Source organism: Schistocerca nitens, chromosome 1, assembly GCF_023898315.1.
Source record: "Schistocerca nitens isolate TAMUIC-IGC-003100 chromosome 1, iqSchNite1.1, whole genome shotgun sequence".
Taxonomy (NCBI): Eukaryota; Metazoa; Arthropoda; class Insecta; order Orthoptera; family Acrididae; genus Schistocerca; species Schistocerca nitens.
Window position 1 is genome coordinate 31795441 of NC_064614.1, and position 18422 is coordinate 31813862.

Consider the following 18422-nt stretch of genomic DNA (forward strand, 5'->3'; position numbering starts at 1 on the left):
CTGGATATCTTAAAATCCGATAGAGTAAAAAAAAAAAATTCTCAGGTCTGAATACTATTAAGGCTTTCACGTTCGTTTTTTATACACTGACTTATGAAATTTATTGTCTTTTGTTCTTAACAAGTCCACTCCCAGTCAAAGTTCGAGTAACCTCGGTTGTGGGATTTCTTTGAAATTACGAAATGAATAATCACCCAGTCGCCTGTAGATAAACTATCGGACTCCTTCAGTGTAATTTTGGAGAGACACAGATCCCTTTTGTAGATAAAATTGACTCACTGACTGTCTGTGAAGCCGACCAAAAATTCTTGCCACGGAAACTTCGAGTACTACAATGCCGAAGGACATTGTTACTAACTATCTCAAAATGAGCCATGACTCAGGATATCTAAAAATAGCGCACGACTCTCAGTAATACTCTGCTTTTAAATAAAAATTTTCAACCTGAATAATATTGCATGAATCAGCAACGAACCCTAAAAATAGCATTCTCAATAGGAACTGCAAGAGGAATGAATAATATTGTACTGTTTCGTCACATTTACACTTTCACAAAAAAATTTAAGCCTGTTACGACGCACTCTGTCTCAAGTCTCTGCTTGAAGTTCTTTTCTCCGTTACTTTACTGTCTCGGAAGGTTTTGTCTATTTATTACTTATAATCTTTCACTCGTAATAAAGGGTACAGGAATAAAAATACGAGAAATAACTTAAATCTAGAAAAGAGACGCCACACTACTCTTTAGTTTAGCAGTTGGCACCAGTTTCAACGTCTACCATTCTTGCCACATGCTGGCCAGCATTCAGCCCCCATAATTGCCAAACCAGTCCTCTTGTCACATTGGGTAACTCCGCACACCACAATTTCAAGTGTTGGTAAATGGGTCTCCAGAATAGCTACGCTCTGAGACAATTCAGCAGGTCGATTTGACCACCACATACAGAAGCAAGACTCATCACTGAACACCGCCGAGTGCTACTCAGTGACGCAGCTAACTCTGGTTCCACACTGAGCACGTACACATGTTGCCTGTGGTACGGTCGCAGCAGTAAACTACAGATGCCAAGTCGCGATCTCAACCCACTTTCCAGTAATCTTTTTCCAGCTGGTCGTGGTGACTGCCTGTACCCTCTTTCTGGATTTCATCTATTTGTCATCTGTCTATTCGTCACAACCAATCGAATAATCATGTGATTGTCTCGTGCTATACTCGGTTTGGAAGGACCCTTGCCTGCTCCACTTACCACACTGTGTCCAGAGTCCGTAACGCTACCACTCGAACTGCGGTAATTGAACTGCAGTCGGTTGTCGGTGCGCTCTGTCGGTATGACGCTCCCTTGTCAATCGTGCCATTGACTCGAAAGGTCCCGTAGTGTCCGGCTATAGCATTTGCAGTGTGCTGCTTGACAGTCTCGGCGGTTAAACGTCTATATGCGACCTTTCAAAGCGATGTGGACGAGCATATAAAGTTGTAGTAGGGAAGGCGAATGGTCGATTTCGGTTTATTGAGAGAATTTTAAGAAAATGTGGTTCATCTGTAAAGGAGACCGCATTTGTGTACTGCTAGTCTGTTTGGGATCCGCGCCAGATCGGATTAAAGGAATGCATCTGCGCAATTCAGAGCCGGGCTGCATGATTTAATACCGGCAGGTTCGAACAAAAGGGTACTGTTACGGAGATGCTTCGGAAACTGAAATGGGAATCCCTGTAGGTAAGGCGGCAGTCTTTTAGAGGAGCACTATTGTGAAAATTTAGAGAAGCTAAATGCAGAACGACTCTACTGCCACGAAGATAACAGAGGTTAAGTCTCGTACGTAGGCATACGGATTGTGGTTTTCCGTGGATCTATTTCCGAGTGGAATAGGACAGGAAATGACCAGTAGTTGTACAGGGTATCTTCTGCAGAGCACTACACAGTGGCTTGCGAAGTGTGAATATAGATTAAAATGTAGATAGCGAGAATCTGCCCGTGCATACCTTCTGGGCATGCTGTGTTCCGATCTCCGCCGGAAAAGTTCCAGTAACGTTAGACAAGACCCATAGCCATGACTCACACCATTCTTCATTTTTGGGAATGTTCCATAGGCAGGAAACATTGGAGTATCAGTCTGGTAACGTTCGTTGTGGGTACTCATGGTGCAATACTTTCTAAAGCTGTCAGTAAAGAAAATAACGGTCAGTTTCGCACTCCATTCCTGAGCAGCCTTTGCTGACATTCCCGCTGTCGACGGGAGACTGACTTCCAATCATCCCTCTTATGTGAGAAGCTGGTTAGTACGAAAAGTGAACTTCTCACTGTAAAGACAGGTTTGCTTACTATGAAATTTATTTGCCGTGATTCGTGGCAACTGTGCTTAAGAGAGTGAAGGGAAGTATCCTGTTGCACAGATCGCATGGTATCAAGCTCGTGTTACTTCGCGAATAAATCATAATTACTTTGTCATTCTCATAGCGAGACCTGGCAGTTTGGGAGAGATGGGGCTGGGTTGAGAGAGGTGTACAAACTTTAAAACCATTGGTTTTTCCAAGCAACTGAAATCCCCACTCCAAAATGATGTGAACCCAGTTCGTTATTGTGAACACACAACTATCTCACGAAACATCAAAGCACCCTCTTAACATTATTAAACATTAGTACAATTCGTAAAAGCTCAAATATGAAAGCAGGAAATAAACCTTATATACACTCCTGGAAATGGAAAAAAGAACACATTGACACCGGTGTGTCAGACCCACCATACTTGCTCCGGACACTGCGACAGGGCCGTACAAGCAATGATCACACGCACGGCACAGCGGACACACCAGGAACCGCGGTGTTGGCCGTCGAATGGCGCTAGCTGCGCAGCATTTGTGCACCGCCGCCGTCAGTGTCAGCCAGTTTGCCGTGGCATACGGAGCTCCATCGCAGTCTTTAACACTGGTAGCATGCCGCGACAGCGTGGACGTGAACCGTATGTGCAGTTGACGGACTTTGAGCGAGGGCGTATAGTGGGCATGCGGGAGGCCGGGTGGACGTACCGCCGAATTGCTCAACACGTGGGGCGTGAGGTCTCCACAGTACATCGATGTTGTCGCCAGTGGTCGGCGGAAGGTACACGTGCCCGTCGACCTGGGACCGGACCGCAGCGACGCACGGATGCACGCCAAGACCGTAGGATCCTACGCAGTGCCGTAGGGGACCGCACCGCCACTTCCCAGCAAATTAGGGACACTGTTGCTCCTGGGGTATCGGCGAGGACCATTCGCAACCGTCTCCATGAAGCTGGGCTACGGTCCCGCACACCGTTAGGCCGTCTTCCGCTCACGCCCCAACATCGTGCAGCCCGCCTCCAGTGGTGTCGCGACAGGCGTGAATGGAGGGACGAATGGAGACGTGTCGTCTTCAGCGATGAGAGTCGCTTCTGCCTTGGTGCCAATGATGGTCGTATGCGTGTTTGGCGCCGTGCAGGTGAGCGCCACAATCAGGACTGCATACGACCGAGGCACACAGGGCCAACACCCGGCATCATGGTGTGGGGAGCGATCTCCTACACTGGCCGTACACCACTGGTGACCGTCGAGGGGACACTGAATAGTGCACGGTACATCCAAACCGTCATCGAACCCATCGTTCTACCATTCCTAGACCGGCAAGGGAACTTGCTGTTCCAACTGGACAATGCACGTCCGCATGTATCCCGTGCCACCCAACGTGCTCTAGAAGGTGTAAGTCAACTACCCTGGCCAGCAAGATCTCCGGATCTGTCCCCCATTGAGCATGTTTGGGACTGGATGAAGCGTCGTCTCACGCGGTCTGCACGTCCAGCACGAACGCTGGTCCAACTGAGGCGCCAGGTGGAAATGGCATGGCAAGCCGTTCCACAGGACTACATCCAGCATCTCTACGATCGTCTCCATGGGAGAATAGCAGCCTGCATTGCTGCGAAAGGTGGATATACACTGTACTAGTGCCGACATTGTGCATGCTCTGTTGCCTGTGTCTATGTGCCTGTGGTTCTGTCAGTGTGTTCTTATTTCAATTTCCAGGAGTGTATTTACAATTTTCATAACACAGATTCAGGCTTGTCAAATTCAGCCACTCTAAAATTAACGTATGTCAATGATTACACGAACTGTACACTCACGTTTCTCGACCTACACAGGTTATAGTCCCAAAACACAAGTGGTGGTCAAGATCTAGCTTTAATTTCGGTTTCAGTAAGCTCCAATATTGATATCAAAAGTTAGCCTGCGTTTAACGCAGCTAACGGTTAATACCACAGTTCCAAGAACAAACAGTACACTGCCAAGCACGTCCGATCGATGCGGGTGTAAAGATTAGTCAATACAAAATACCAACGACCCACTACAGATTGCACAAATCATCATTTACTGCCAAAGGGGAGAGCGCCAAGATGTGCGGTACACAAACAGCGCTATGCTCGGCTACTGAACAAGACAATAATTAGCTCACAGACTCTGCTCTCCTCTAATAAAGACCCAATAGCACATACGAGCACAGAACTCAAGCCTGCCGATGCACAAAGCATAAGTTGCGTATGTAGCTACCCAAAACAACAAGAACACTTGCTTGAGAATTGTTCCTCAGCTGCGTAATTCTCTGCTGCAAATACGCCTCACTGCTCAAAAGTGCAGCAAGTCTCACAACAGGTAAAACCACCAATAACTCGTGACATGGCAAGGGAGAAGAGATATGTCGGTGACCACACAACACCCTTGCAGTGTGACCTTTCTAACCACGTCACGAGCCGTCAGCACTTACTACCACAGAATACAGGATGCACTCTTGTTGTTCGGAATCCTCCCTAGTATCAGCTTATTGAGATTGGTACCGACCCAAAAATGCTCGATGGCCGCCAGTCCAGCCGGTGAAATCCAAACAGCGCCGGCTCGCCACGCACCACACTGCCCGACGTGACCTCCGTCCCCGAGGGCGACGTTGACCTGTCTGTCGCTGACTTCGCAGAGACGCCACCCGCATCCAGCGCCTGTCGCACGAATCGACTCCATCGCGTACGATTACGGCTAGTAGCGCCACAATTCCGTAACAACCCACCGGAGACCACAGGTATCATATGCTGAAGTAGCCACAAAATGTCCCTGAACAACTCCCAAAACGGCAGTGGATTTTGGGTTAACCCTGTGTAAACGATCTGCCAGGCATTGTATGCTGCAAAGGTGTTCAACAAACACGCCGGCCGCATTCGTCCCAAAGCAAGTATCAAAGCCGCCCAAGAATTTTCAAGAGGAAACTTCCGCCACATGATACTTTCTCTCATTGGCTCATCCTGCTTTTTTGTGTGTTATTGTTACTGTTAAGTATATTACGTGCAGCCCAAAAGTACTCTTCTTCCAGTGTGGCCCAGGTAAGCTAAAAGGTAGGACACCACCGCTATACAGAGAGATCGCCATGTTGTTGTTGTGGTCTTCAGTCCTGAGACTGGTTTGATGCAGCTCTCCATGCTACTCTATCCTGTGCAAGCTTCTTCATCTTCCAGTACCTACTGCAACCTACATCCTTCTGAATCTGCTTAGTGTATTCATCTCTTGGTCTCCCTCTACGATTTTTACCCTCCACGCTGCCCTCCAATGCTAAATTGGTGATCCCTTGATGCCTCAGAACATGTCCTACCAACCGATCCCTTCTTCTGGTCAAGTTGTGCCACAAACTCCTCTTCTCCCCAATCCTATTCAGTACCTCCTCATTAGTTATGTGATCTACCCATCTAATCTTCAGCATTCTTCTGTAGCACCACATTTCGAAACCTTCTATTCTCTTCTTGTCCAAACTATTTACCGTCCATGTTTCACTTCCATACATGGCTACACTCCATACAAATACTTTCAGAAATGACTTCCTGACACTTAAATCTATACTCGATGTTAACAAATTTCTCTTCTTCAGGAACGCTTTCCTTGCCATTGCCAGCCTACATTTTATATCCTCTCTACTTCGACCATCATCAGTTATTTTGCTCCCCAAATAGCAAAACTCCTTTACTACTTTAATTGTCTCATTTCCTAATCTAATACCCTCAACATCACCCGACTTAATTCGACTACATTCCATGTCGTTAGAAAAAGGCTTACAAAATGCTGAAAGACTAGAGGATAATCAACACTTAATGCGAAGACTGGCAACATAAATGAATGTCAAGGTTTTGTTCATTGTGATGCTTTTGAGGGTCCGTGACCGAAGTATTTCAGGGTGGTAGTGAAAGACCTTTCCAGAGCCACTGCCAGAAAAGTTTTATGAACAAAATTCATTCCAAGGTTTTAAATCTCATTTTCATATTTTTCGGCGATCACATCTTCGTTTTGACGAAAATTACACATCGGAGTTACATAACACACCGCCAGCTACTTAATAGCCTCACACACAAAGCACGTTTATTTTGTTCTGTTGTAGTATCACATTATTTTCATGTCTTATTTTTTGACTGTACGTACAGAAGAAACTTTTCGAAATAAGATTTAAAATTTCTAAACGTGTCATTTGAAGAAAAATTTCCTAGCAGTGGCTGCAAAATGAGCATTCACTAACCTCCATAAATAAAAGTGACGTAAATAGGCAGAAAACTCAAAAAAATGGTTCAAAAGGCTCTGAGCACTATGGGACTTAACATCAGTCCCATAGAACTTAGAGCTACTTAAACCTAACTAACCTAAGGACATCACATACATCCATGCCCGAGGCAGGATTCGAACCTGCGACCGTAGCGGTCGCGCGGTTCCAGACGCAAGCGCCTAGAACCGCTCGGTCACCCCGACCGGCCAAAAAACTCAATATCATTCGACGACATATACATTGATACCCTGCAAGACACTATACAGAAATGGCGGAAGGTACATCGCATCAATATTATCGTTTTCTCTCCTATTACTATCGCGTATTCAGCGAGGCACAGTGTCTTTATGGCTCTGTATGTGCTCTACTCATTCTCTCACTGCCCGATGTTGGCAGCATAATGGTTGCACGATCTTCTTTAAATACAGGTCTCTAAATTTTCTGGACAGGATCTCCCAGAGGAAATACGTCCGTCTTTCTGTCAAGGATCCCAGTTCAAGTTCCCCGAGCATTTCTGTTACATTTTCGTTTGGACTACACCGACCAGTTAAGCTCCTAATAGCGCTTCTCTGAATTCGTTCGTTTTCTGTTGTCAGTCCTGCTTGACAAGGATTCCAAATCGTGCAACAATACCCTAGAATTGGCCACACTAGGTTTTTATACGAGATTTCTTTTACAGATGCATCTCATTCCCCAGAACCCTTGCACCAAACTTAAGTCTTTCATTCGGCTATCCTAATACTGATTTTACGTGACGTAACATCTCTTTGATTTTCTTAGACGGCCCAAGGGAGGTCTTAATCTCGTATCTGTTTAAGATTCCTGCAGTTGTACTTGACTTTGCCCCACGAAACGAAAGAAACACCGTGTGCTGATTTTGCTCTGTTGGTTTATCGAATTTTTACTTGCGTTTTCTGGAGAGAGTTGACTCAGTTTGACGTACCTGATAGCCATTTTCTAGAACGCAACGACATTAATAAGGTGTACAGTAATGTAGTATAAGAACAAAAAAACATTCATAAGAATAGTTTAGTGGGACGTCTTCCGTTATTTACAGAGATGGTTTACTCGGAGATTGAAGGAGCAGCAGGTAACAAAAATCGTACGAAAGGACAAAGACTTGAAAATGCTACACAGATTGTAGATAATACTGCGTGCAGTATGAATGAGAAGTTGAAAATGTTAGTAAAAGATCATATGAGATGGCAGTAGTTGTCAAAAGATTTTAAGTTGGTAACCTAAAAATGAAAGTGCAATGCCTCTTTAATGACGGAAGGGTGTATCCTAAAACTGAATTGTGTACATAAATACGAAAAGTTCATAGTCCGAAAAGTTGACTCTGGACAGCACGGTTTTGCAACCCTCTACCCCATTTCTAGGGATGTAGCAGCAGGAGATAGCCCGACACGTGCTGCTGACAGAGGCAGTGCGGATCGACAACACACGCCACCTCCATACAGCTGTCTGGTAGTGTTTTATTTTTATCCTGCAGCACCTGTGCAGAAAGACAGTTTCGACGCTAACGTGTTTCCTGTTATTTAAACATTTGCCTCTGTGTCCGACAAATGCATTTATTTCTCCTGTACACCACAGAATTTCCTCTCTTTAGTTTCCGAAGAGTTTAATTAAATTTCTCGATGGTTTTCCGAACAACAGACAGGATTCCTGCTAATTGAAAACATATTTGGAAGAAATAGAACGACATAGGTAGAGCGTCATCTGACAAACACGTGATATTCCCTCCTTCTCTTTACTGTTAATGCGTCGTATCATGGCCGTGCTATTACTTTGCACTCCTTTTGAATCATTCATTAATCGTGTACCGTAACTGGCATAATGAAGTAACATAAGGATTTTCACAGGGAAAAATAACAGCATTAATTTTCTCAGAACAATAGCAGATTTGTCACATAGGGTAAGCAGCAGACATTATTTGTTGTCTGGCTACGTTGTTGATTTAGTTAGTTCCATGTTCAGTAGCTCATATTCACGACCAACGTTTAATGTGAAATGTGGCAGATGAATAAACTATTGCAGAAAGAATTAGATTACTGTGATGACTGAAATCATTTGACACGATAATCTGAATTACATAAATAAAGTATTGCAGAGAGAATTAGATTACTGTGATGATTGAAATCATTAGTCAGAGCTAGATCAGAAATGTAAGGACTATTATATGAAGATCAGCATCTCCAAAACGAAAGTAATGTCAATGGGAAGGAGATATAAACGGATTGAGTGCCAAATAGGAGGAACGAAGTTAGAACAGGTGGACGGTTTCAAGTACTTAGGATGCATATTCTCACAGGATGGCAACATAGTGAAAGAACTGGAAGCGAGGTGTAGCAAAGCTAATGCAGTGAGCGCTCAGCTACGATCTAGTCTCTTCTGCAAGAAGGAAGTCAGTACCAAGACTAAGTTATCTGTGCACCGTTCAATCTTTCGACCAACTTTGTTGTATGGGAGCGAAAGCTGGGTGGACTCAGGTTACCTTATCAATAAGGTTGAGGTTGCGGATATGAAGTAGCTAGGATGTTTGCAGGTACTAGTAGATGGGAACAATGACAAGAGGATGTCCTCAACGAGGTTCAAAATGGCTCTGAGCACTATGGGACTCAACTGCTGTGGTCATAAGTCCCCTAGAACTTAGAAATACTTAAACCTAACTAACCTAAGGACATCACACACATCCATGACCGAGGCACGCGGTTCCAGACTAGAACCGCTCGGCCACTCCGGCCGGCTAGGGACCGACGACCTCAGCAGTTTGGTCCCATAGGAACTTACCACAAATTTCCAAAATAACACTGTATTTACAAAATAACCACGTCAGATCTCAACTTCCCACCGTATACAAGAACAATAACATTATTCCATTATAAACCTATAAAATTAAGTTATTGTGTCACGACCAACTCTAAGCTGACTAACTCGTTTGCACAAAAAGTTAGATTTTTAGAGTCTTGTTCACCCCCACCCCCCGTACCCCCCTCCCCCACCCCTTGATAAATTTCTGCGGACGCCAACATGGCAGTGCCACTTTTTGGCTCCTCCATCGGCGTTGTTGTATCAGGTCATATGAACCAGGACTGCAGTCATGTACCTCTAAAAAACGTTAATTATGTAACTTCTATATTTTCGAAATCCTAATGAACACTTTATGAGTTGTTGTTGTTGTGGTCTTCAGTCCTGAGACTGGTTTGATGCAGCTCTCCATGCTACTGTATCCTGTGCAAGCTTCTTAATCTCCCAGTACCTACTGCAACCTACATCCTTCTGAATCTGCTTAGTGTAGTCATCTCTTGGTCTCCCTCTACGATTTTTACCCTCCACGCTGCCCTCCAGTACCAAATTGGTGACCCCTTGATGCCTCAGAACATGTCCTACCAACCGATCCCTTCTTCTAGTCAAGTTTGCCACAAACTCCACTTCTCTCCAATTCTATTCAATACCTCTTCATTAGTTATGTGATCTACCCATCTAATCTTCAGCATTCTTCTGTAGCACCACATTTCGAAAGCGTCTATTCTCTTCTTGTCTTAACTATTTATAGTCCATGTTTCACTTCCATACATGGCTACATTCCATACAAATGCTTTCAGAAACGACTCCCTGACACTTAAATCAATACTCGAGGTTAACAAAACTTTATGAGTACCCCTTCTAAAATAAATTCCAAGTTTTTCATATAACACGGAAAAATGAAAAAATACGGAGCTCATTGCGCAGTATCCTACGTCGCTCCACATTATAGTTGAGGCACCGATCTGTTGACAGTCTAGCGGCACAACCTTCGCCTTATTATTTTATATGTATAGGAAGATCACCTGTGAGCTTTGCTTCTAATTCAGTTCTGTCCAGTTCACGCAGAAGTATAGTATGTAATTTATAATGCTTTTGTTAAGACAAAGACGACACCCACAAAACTAAACTAACTATGTAATACCGATAGTGCCTTACAAACACAAAATAGTATTTGTTCCAACTCGTAATGTTTCAGATACATTAATTATGTAACATTTATCGTATTAAGCATATTTATCTGACACTATATTGCACAACACAGGATGGCTTGCAGTGCCACAAATATCTACTGGAGATAAGGGGAGCTTTTATAGTAATTCATCAGCGGACATTTCCTTTAGTGGACGTTCCCCGCAAACAGAGTAGATTCTAATTCTAACAGCTAAGAATGTGGATCGCTAAGTAAACCTCTGTCCTCTATAGACATGAACTGCCCAACATGGGGAAATAAGAAAAAGTGCAGTGATGTTTAAGTCAAATCAGAAACTTTGTTTCTCTCTCTGCCATGTGTGTGACGGATGATCCAAGTTTTCTTGCATGGCTTCAAATTCCGCATACGACAGCAGTAACGTTTCGGCCGTAACGCGGACTTCCATCTTCTGTTGCAGTGGTGCGGCAGGACTACGAGGTGCAGGTGTACCGCGCGCATGCGCTGCTGGGCAACACGGCGGTGCTGCGCTGCGTCATCCCGCCCTTCGTCCGGGACGACGTCTCCGTCTCCTCCTGGTTCCGGGACGACACCATCATCCTGCCGGGTAGCCACGATGCAGGTGAGAACAAAGCTTCTAATCGAAGATAAGACATAACGAACGGTGACGTTGCGAAATACCTGTGGAGTAAGCAATCACTCTCCATCTGATTAGGAATTATTTAGTCGTGGTGTTCCTCAAGGTACCATGTTGGTTCCATTGCTTTTATTTATTTATTTATTTTTGTACATTAATGACCTCTCGTTTGTTACATTGCCAGATGCTAAGTTTGTTTTGTTTTCAGATGACACGCACATTGCAATAAATTGCAAGTCAAGTAAAGATTCAGAAATGGCTGCTAATTAAAAATTTTTTCTGATATTAATAAAAGCTTTAAATCTAACTCCCTGTCATTAAACTTTGAAAAGACCACTGTATTCAGTTCAGAAATTGTAAGAAGTTTCCTTACATGGTACATATAACATATGAAGAGATGCCGATCGACGTGGTTTAAAGCGTTAAATTTCTGGGATTACAACTCGATAGTAAATGCAATTGGAAAAGGTGTAGCACAGAATTATTGAAGCGCCTAATGAAGTCTGTATTTGCAGTGCGAATGATGTCAGGTGTAAGAGATATAAACACAAAAAAACTTGCCTACTTTGCTTACTTTCATTCTATTATGACATATGGGATCATATTCTGTGGTAACTTGTCAAATCGAGTAAAAGTTTATAGCGTGCGGAAGCGTGTAGTAAGATTCATTTCTGGTGTAAATTCAAGATCAATCTGTCATTTTCCGAAGTTCAATTTATGTTGCAACCCAGTACTGAGTTAATCTGTTCAAAACAGTTAAGAGCAACAAGATGTTTCAGTTGCGTAGATGGCGACTGACTGTATACTGAAAAAAAAAAAAAAAAAAAAACTATATGTACTCTCTATGACTTTACTGTGGATTAAAACTGAAGAAACTAAGGAAACTGCAAACAGGTGGGAATTTAAGGAGATGGGACCTGAATAAACTGACTAAACCAGAGGTTGTACAGAGTTTCAAGGAGAGCATAAGGGAACAATTGACAGGAATGGGGGAAAGAAATACAGTAGGAGAAGAATGGATAGGTCTGAGGGATGAAGTAGTGAAGGCAGCAGAGGATCAAGGAGGTAAGACGAGGGCTAGTAGAAATCCTTGCGTAACAGAAGAGATACTGAATTTAATTGATGAAAGGAGAAAATACAAATATGCAGTAAGTGAAGCAGGCAAAAAGGAATACAAACGTCACAAAAATGAGATCGACAGGAAGTTCAAAATGGCTAAGCAGGGATGGCTAGAGGACAAATGTAAGGATGTAGAGGCTTATCTCACTAGGGGTAAGGTAGATACTGCCTACAGGAAAATTAAAGAGACCTTTGGAGAAAGGAGAGCCACTTTTATGAATATCAAGAGCTCAGATGGAAACCCAGTTCTAAGCAAAGAAGGGAAAGGTTTGAAGGAGTATATAGAGAATCTATACAAGGGCGACGTACTTGAGGACAATATTATGGAAATGGAAGAGGGTGTAGATGAAGATGAAATGGGAGATATGATACTGCGTGAAGAGTTTGACAGAGCACTGAAAGACCTGAGTCGAAACAAGGCCCCGGGAGTAGACAGAATTCCATTGGAACTACTGACGGCCTTGGGAGAGCCAATCCTGACAAACCTCTACCATCTGGTGAGCAAGATGTATGAGACAGGCGAAATACCCTCAAACTTCAAGAAGAATATAATAATTGTAGACTTAGAGAAAGTTTTGACAATGTTGACTGGAATACTCTCTTTCAAATTCTGAAAGTGGCAGGGGTAAAATACAGGGAGCAAGAGGCTATTTACAATTTGTACAGAAACCAGATGGCAGTTATAAGAGTCGAGGGGCATGAAAGGGAAGCAGTGGTTGGGGAGGGAGTGAGACAGGGTTGTAGTCTCTCCACGATGTTATTCAATCTGTGTATTGAGCAAGCAGTAAAGGAAACAAAAGGAAAATTGGGAGTAGGTATTAAAGTCCATGGAGAAGAAATAAAAACGTTGAGGTTCGCCGATGACATTGTAATTCTGTCAGAGACAGCAAAAGACTTGGAAGAGCAGTTGAACGGAATAGACAGTCTCTTGAAAGGAGGATATAAGATGAACATAAACAAAAGTAAAATGAGGATAATGGAATGTAGTCCAATTAAGTCGGGTGATGCTGAGGGAATTAAATTAGGAAATGAGACACTTCAAGTAGTAAAGGAGTTTTTCTATATGGGGAGCAAAATAACTGATGATGGTCGAAGTAGAGAAGATATAAAATGTAGACTGGCAATGGCAAGGATAGCGTTTCTGAAGAAGAGAAATTTGTTAACATCGAGTATAGATTTATGTGTCAGGAAGTCGTTTCTTAAATTATTTGTATGGAGTGTAGCCATGTATGGAAGTGAAACATGGACGATAAATAGTTTGGACACGAAGAGAATAGAAGCTTTCGAAATGTTGTGCTGCAGATGAATGCTGAAGATTAGATGGGTAGATCACATAACTAATGAGGAGGTATTGAATAGAATTGGGGAGAAGAGAAGTTTGTGGCACAACTTGACAAGAAGAAGGGACCGATTGGTAGGACATGTTCTGAGGCATCAAGGGATCACAAATTTAGTATTGGAGGGCAGCGTGCAGGGTAAAAATCGTAGAGGGAGACCAAGAGATGAATACACTAAGCAGATTCAGAAGGATGTAGGTTGCAGTAGGCATTGGGAGATGAAGAAGCTTGCACAGGATAGAGTAGCATGGAGAGCTGCATCAAACCAGTCTCAGGACTGAAGACAGCAACAACAATGACTTTACTTCCGTTTCCAAATTTGTCATTCAATTCCTTCATAGTTTCTCGGCGATTGAAAACATCGAGAATAAAACGTGACAAATCCCTCTTGCTCCCTTCTCAACTACAGCTTATCTTTCACGTGCTCCCCTTCCACCTTCCCCCCCTTACGGCTTCACTATGGTCTCTGTACAAGATGTAGATAACCTTCCGCTCTTCCGCCCTACAGAAATACACTGTGGAACTTCTCGGTCCTAGCAGCGGTCTCGTTGTCTGTCCCATATACCTGCCTCTGCGTCCATCTCCGACACTACCCCATCCTTGCCCTCTAACCCCCCCCCCCCCCCTTCCCTCTCTCTCTCTCTCACTCTCTCTCTCTCTCTCTCTCTCTCTCTCTCTCTCTCTCACACACACACACACACACAGAGTTAGCTGAGCTGCCCGGCCCAGCTCCACGCCTACTGCGGCCTCCCGCAGTGAGCCGGCCTGCCGCTGATGCGTGCCGCAGAGTAAACTCGGTTACTCACGCACACATACGCACACGCGGCCCGCTGTTTGATTGTGAATGACGGGCCGCGAGCAGCCGTGCGGGCGCTGCATGCCTCATATATCACGCGCCCCGAGCTGTCTGTCACACGGACGGCACTGCGGCCTCCCTCTGTATTCTGACCGCCGCGCCGCACAGTTTCGCCTCGGCTCGAATTACGGATATGCTGTGTGCGGTTACGAATGTGAACCCCAGCGGCCTGCACAGGACACAACGGAACCATGCGGGATGTTTCTGCACGCCGCGAGTGTTATCATCTACAAAACTATACCGCTTGTGTCACTATTGTTGGGGCAAGCGAAAGGGGGCGAATAGAGGACAGTAAAACAAGCAAATAATCCTAGTGGCCAGAGATCTGGAAATCAATCGTTGCCGTGACACTGGGGGCGCACAAGTACAGTCATGGCAATGCTACAACACCGTCAGTATCGAAGGCTACGTTTACCTCGAAACACCGCAAGCGAGCCGTAAATTACGAAATAATAAACTGTCCTCGTTTCATTTTATCGTCATTGATTCCGCATACCTAAGTACTGGTGAATTGCACTGTTTAACCCGCAGGACATGACAGATAGAATAAAATGTGGAAAGGGGCCAAAATAAGGGGCTGTCAGTTACACTCGAAGATACAACTTTACTATTTGATCAAAAATTACAAGAGCCCAAAAAATTTTTAAACACACAGCTTTAATCTTTGGGACTTAATTACCAGCTGAAAGCCACTTTAATTTAAAAACGGTCGAAGACTAATAACTTAAAACGCAAGTACGAGGCCTGTTCAGAAAGTAAGCTCCGATTGATTGCCAAATTGAAACCACAGTGAACATCAGAAATGTTTTACTTGTAACAATTAGCTACACCTTTCAGCTACTTCTCTACGTAGTCGCCGTTCTGACTTAGACTTTTGTCATAGCGTTGTACCAACTTTTCAATAGCCTCATCATAGAAGGCAGCCGCCAGTGCTTTCCGCCAATTCTCCACGCTGGCCTACACCTCGTTGTCTGTGTCAAAATGTTGTCTTCAAAGACAGCGGTTCATGTGACCAGAGATGAAACTCAGGTGGAGACAATTGCGGACTGTATTGTGGGTAATCGCACATTTCCATTTGAAAACGATGCAGGAGCATCTTCATTGCCCCTGCAGAATGCGGCTGAGAATTGTCTTGAAGAAGAAACAGCACGACAGTTATGTAATGTTAGCTGCATAGCTTCAGGCGAAATTTCTCACCAGGCCCTCGTACTTGGCGGCAGACACTATTTTCTAGACATCTTTACGCACTCACTGCGAGCTCAGAAATGAGAAGAGCGACGTGATGCTAACTGGGGTTATACTAGAGACACTACCCAACACATCTGTGCAAAGCTTTATCGGATTTTCGTAGTCGTTTCCATTTCGCGACCGATCGGAGCTTACTTTCTGAACGCCCCTCGTATAATCAGAAATTTAAAAGGCAAGCCTTATCTTAAAACAGTTCTTTAGTTAGCCTGAAGTAAACAAGTTAAATTCAAATCGGCTGAAGGCTGAACACTTAAAACTCCAAAACATTATTTTTTTAAATACCAAAGTCCTTACGTGAAACATTTCTTTATTTTAGGCTGAAAGCCTTAAGAACAGACAACTGAAACTCAAACTGGCTGAAGGCCGAAGACTTAAAAATCCAAAAAATTTTAAAATGCCGAAGGGCTTACGTGAAACATTACTTTAACTTGGCTGAAACCCTTAAGAGTAAAACAACTCTAATTTAAAACACAGAACCGGCTAGAAGCAATACTAGGACCAACAACACGAACAATTTTTTAAAAAATAAGGCAGTGCACACAAGGGCGCCCAGATGTTCATGGTTTGGCCTGGAATTCAAACACTAACGCTCGCTTAGATGAGACAGGCAGTCGGGCCAACCATTCACGATCCGACAACAACCCGGCCGGCCGACAGTCAGCGGACCCACCCACAAGATAACTTCCACTTCACCTGATCAGGGCACAACAGGGAGTTGAACGGAACAACGCAGAAGATAATGGCGCCCACAACCAATCATACACGGAGCTGTCAAACTACACAACCTGCTGGACAGCAACAACACGATGAGGAAACCACACTGCCTGAAATTTACGTCAACGGGCAGGACAGGTAACTGGAACGTTAACGGCCACAAGCCAGAAGATTACGCTGGTGCACTTCAGTTCAAATAACCAAATACAGTGAAACACCACCGGAGGGTGGCTAGAATTTTGCAACTTGAAAATCACATGGTTGCTCGTGGGAATATCCCAGCAGCCGACAACGAACTCCAAACGACACAATTTGAACAGTCTTGACTTGCTGGTAGGCGAAATCAAAACTAAACTTTCGTGTCCAGGGTCGGTGAGCCACGGACCTCGTAGCAATGGGAGCAGCACCACACATTCCGACACCGCGTAGAGTCCGCCAGCGCGCCCGGCCAAACTTCACCCCGCCGAGATTTCCTCGCTGCTCCACGCCAACCGTCCAGCTCGACAGAGCCAGTACACCGACAGCATTTAAAATAACTTTTCATTCAAAATCACACAAACTACACACAGTTTCATGAACACTTGCACGAAGAACTAGACAATGCTAACGGCAGTTCCTGTGCAATAACAGCGACGAATCATGAGTCAGCACACACACAGCCAACCCATAAGCGATTGCTGGCCAAATACACGTCATCCGGCAAGACGACCGACCAACGACCAACCAAAGTGGACCCCACTCCAGTCATGTGTGTCGGCAACCGTTGGGCGAGTCATGGCGGTCCGGACCTCACTGCTGCCGCGCCCCAACTGAACTTGTGCCACGTGCCCACTCAAACACTGCCAGGTCCGAACTAACTGTTGGCATGTTCCAACTCACTGGCAGATCCGAACTGACTCCCAACACACGACAACCGGGAAGTAATGGCAGTCAGCAAAGATAATACGCCAGGGCCTGTATCGATAAATGCCGCCAGGGGGCAACTCAGTGACACCAGTAATTGAAATTATGATAATGAGGTGGTAGTACAGTAAACACAGGATGTCAAATGAGACATGGCACGGACACGAGGCATGTACGGCTCAACGGGTATGCAGCGTTTCAAAAACAATGGGTCGTGGCTCGCCGTGGTCTCCCAGGTCCCCCGATTTCAATTACTTGGATTGTGTGTGTGTGTGTGTGGTGGGGCGTATTCAAAAACTTCGGTGTACTCCAGCCCTATCCACAGTTTTAATGAATTCCAGCGACTGACCGTCATTGTATTCAGAACACAGGCATACCTGGTATATTAGAACGCGTACAGGTACAAATGAGGAGAGGGATGGGATAATCCGACAGGTGAAAACCGATACCGGTATTTTAGTTGTAAATAACAGGTATTTTTCTGTATTTGTTTCGTCTCGGTTATAACAAATATTTCTCTTTTTCACTGATAATCGGGAATAAAACCGACGTATCAATTTGCCGTAGCAGTGGTGCTAAGATTTTTTGTATTAGATAGAACTTCTTTTAAAAAACGAGTTTGGTGGGCGTTCTGTGGCTTCTGGAAGAATGAGAGCGTCTTTGAATAAGGTTGTTCCTGATGAAAGGAGTCAACTTACAGATCAGTAGAATATAGAACGAGTATTTATGAACAGATTGGATAATAAGTATTTACCAATGGATTAGTTCATTATTGAAATTTCAAAATATTGTCATGAATCTGTTCCTCGTGAATTTTATATTTCGCCCTCTACGTAAACTATTCATTTGTGTTTCTTAAAAGATCATTTTTGGTTTATTCAGCAAAAAATCAATTGTGTTCAAATTCCCGTTAAAAAGTACAGTTATATACTTGATTAAACGGCCTTTTCATTGGAAATAGTTAAAGAGAAAGAATGCTAAAAAATTTTACACAAAAGCTTATTACTTGTCTCTCTTTTCTACGAAATAATAAAAACGCGAGCAATAAAAGTTTAACAAATCATTCAGAGCTTATAATAGAA

At 44.0% G+C, this 18422-nt stretch overlaps 1 protein-coding gene across 1 annotated transcript in view; it reads left to right on the forward strand.

The window, feature by feature from the left end:
- The first annotated feature begins 7630 nt into the window (after window positions 1-7630).
- LOC126262686 (Down syndrome cell adhesion molecule-like protein Dscam2) overlaps window positions 7631-18422 on the forward strand; it is a 551718-nt gene continuing 540926 nt past the window's right edge. Inside the window, exons 1-2 of the mRNA XM_049959465.1 lie at window positions 7631-7661; window positions 10987-11148. Of these exons, the coding sequence (XP_049815422.1) occupies window positions 7631-7661; window positions 10987-11148 (193 nt within the window). The remainder of the gene's footprint in view (window positions 7662-10986; window positions 11149-18422) is intronic.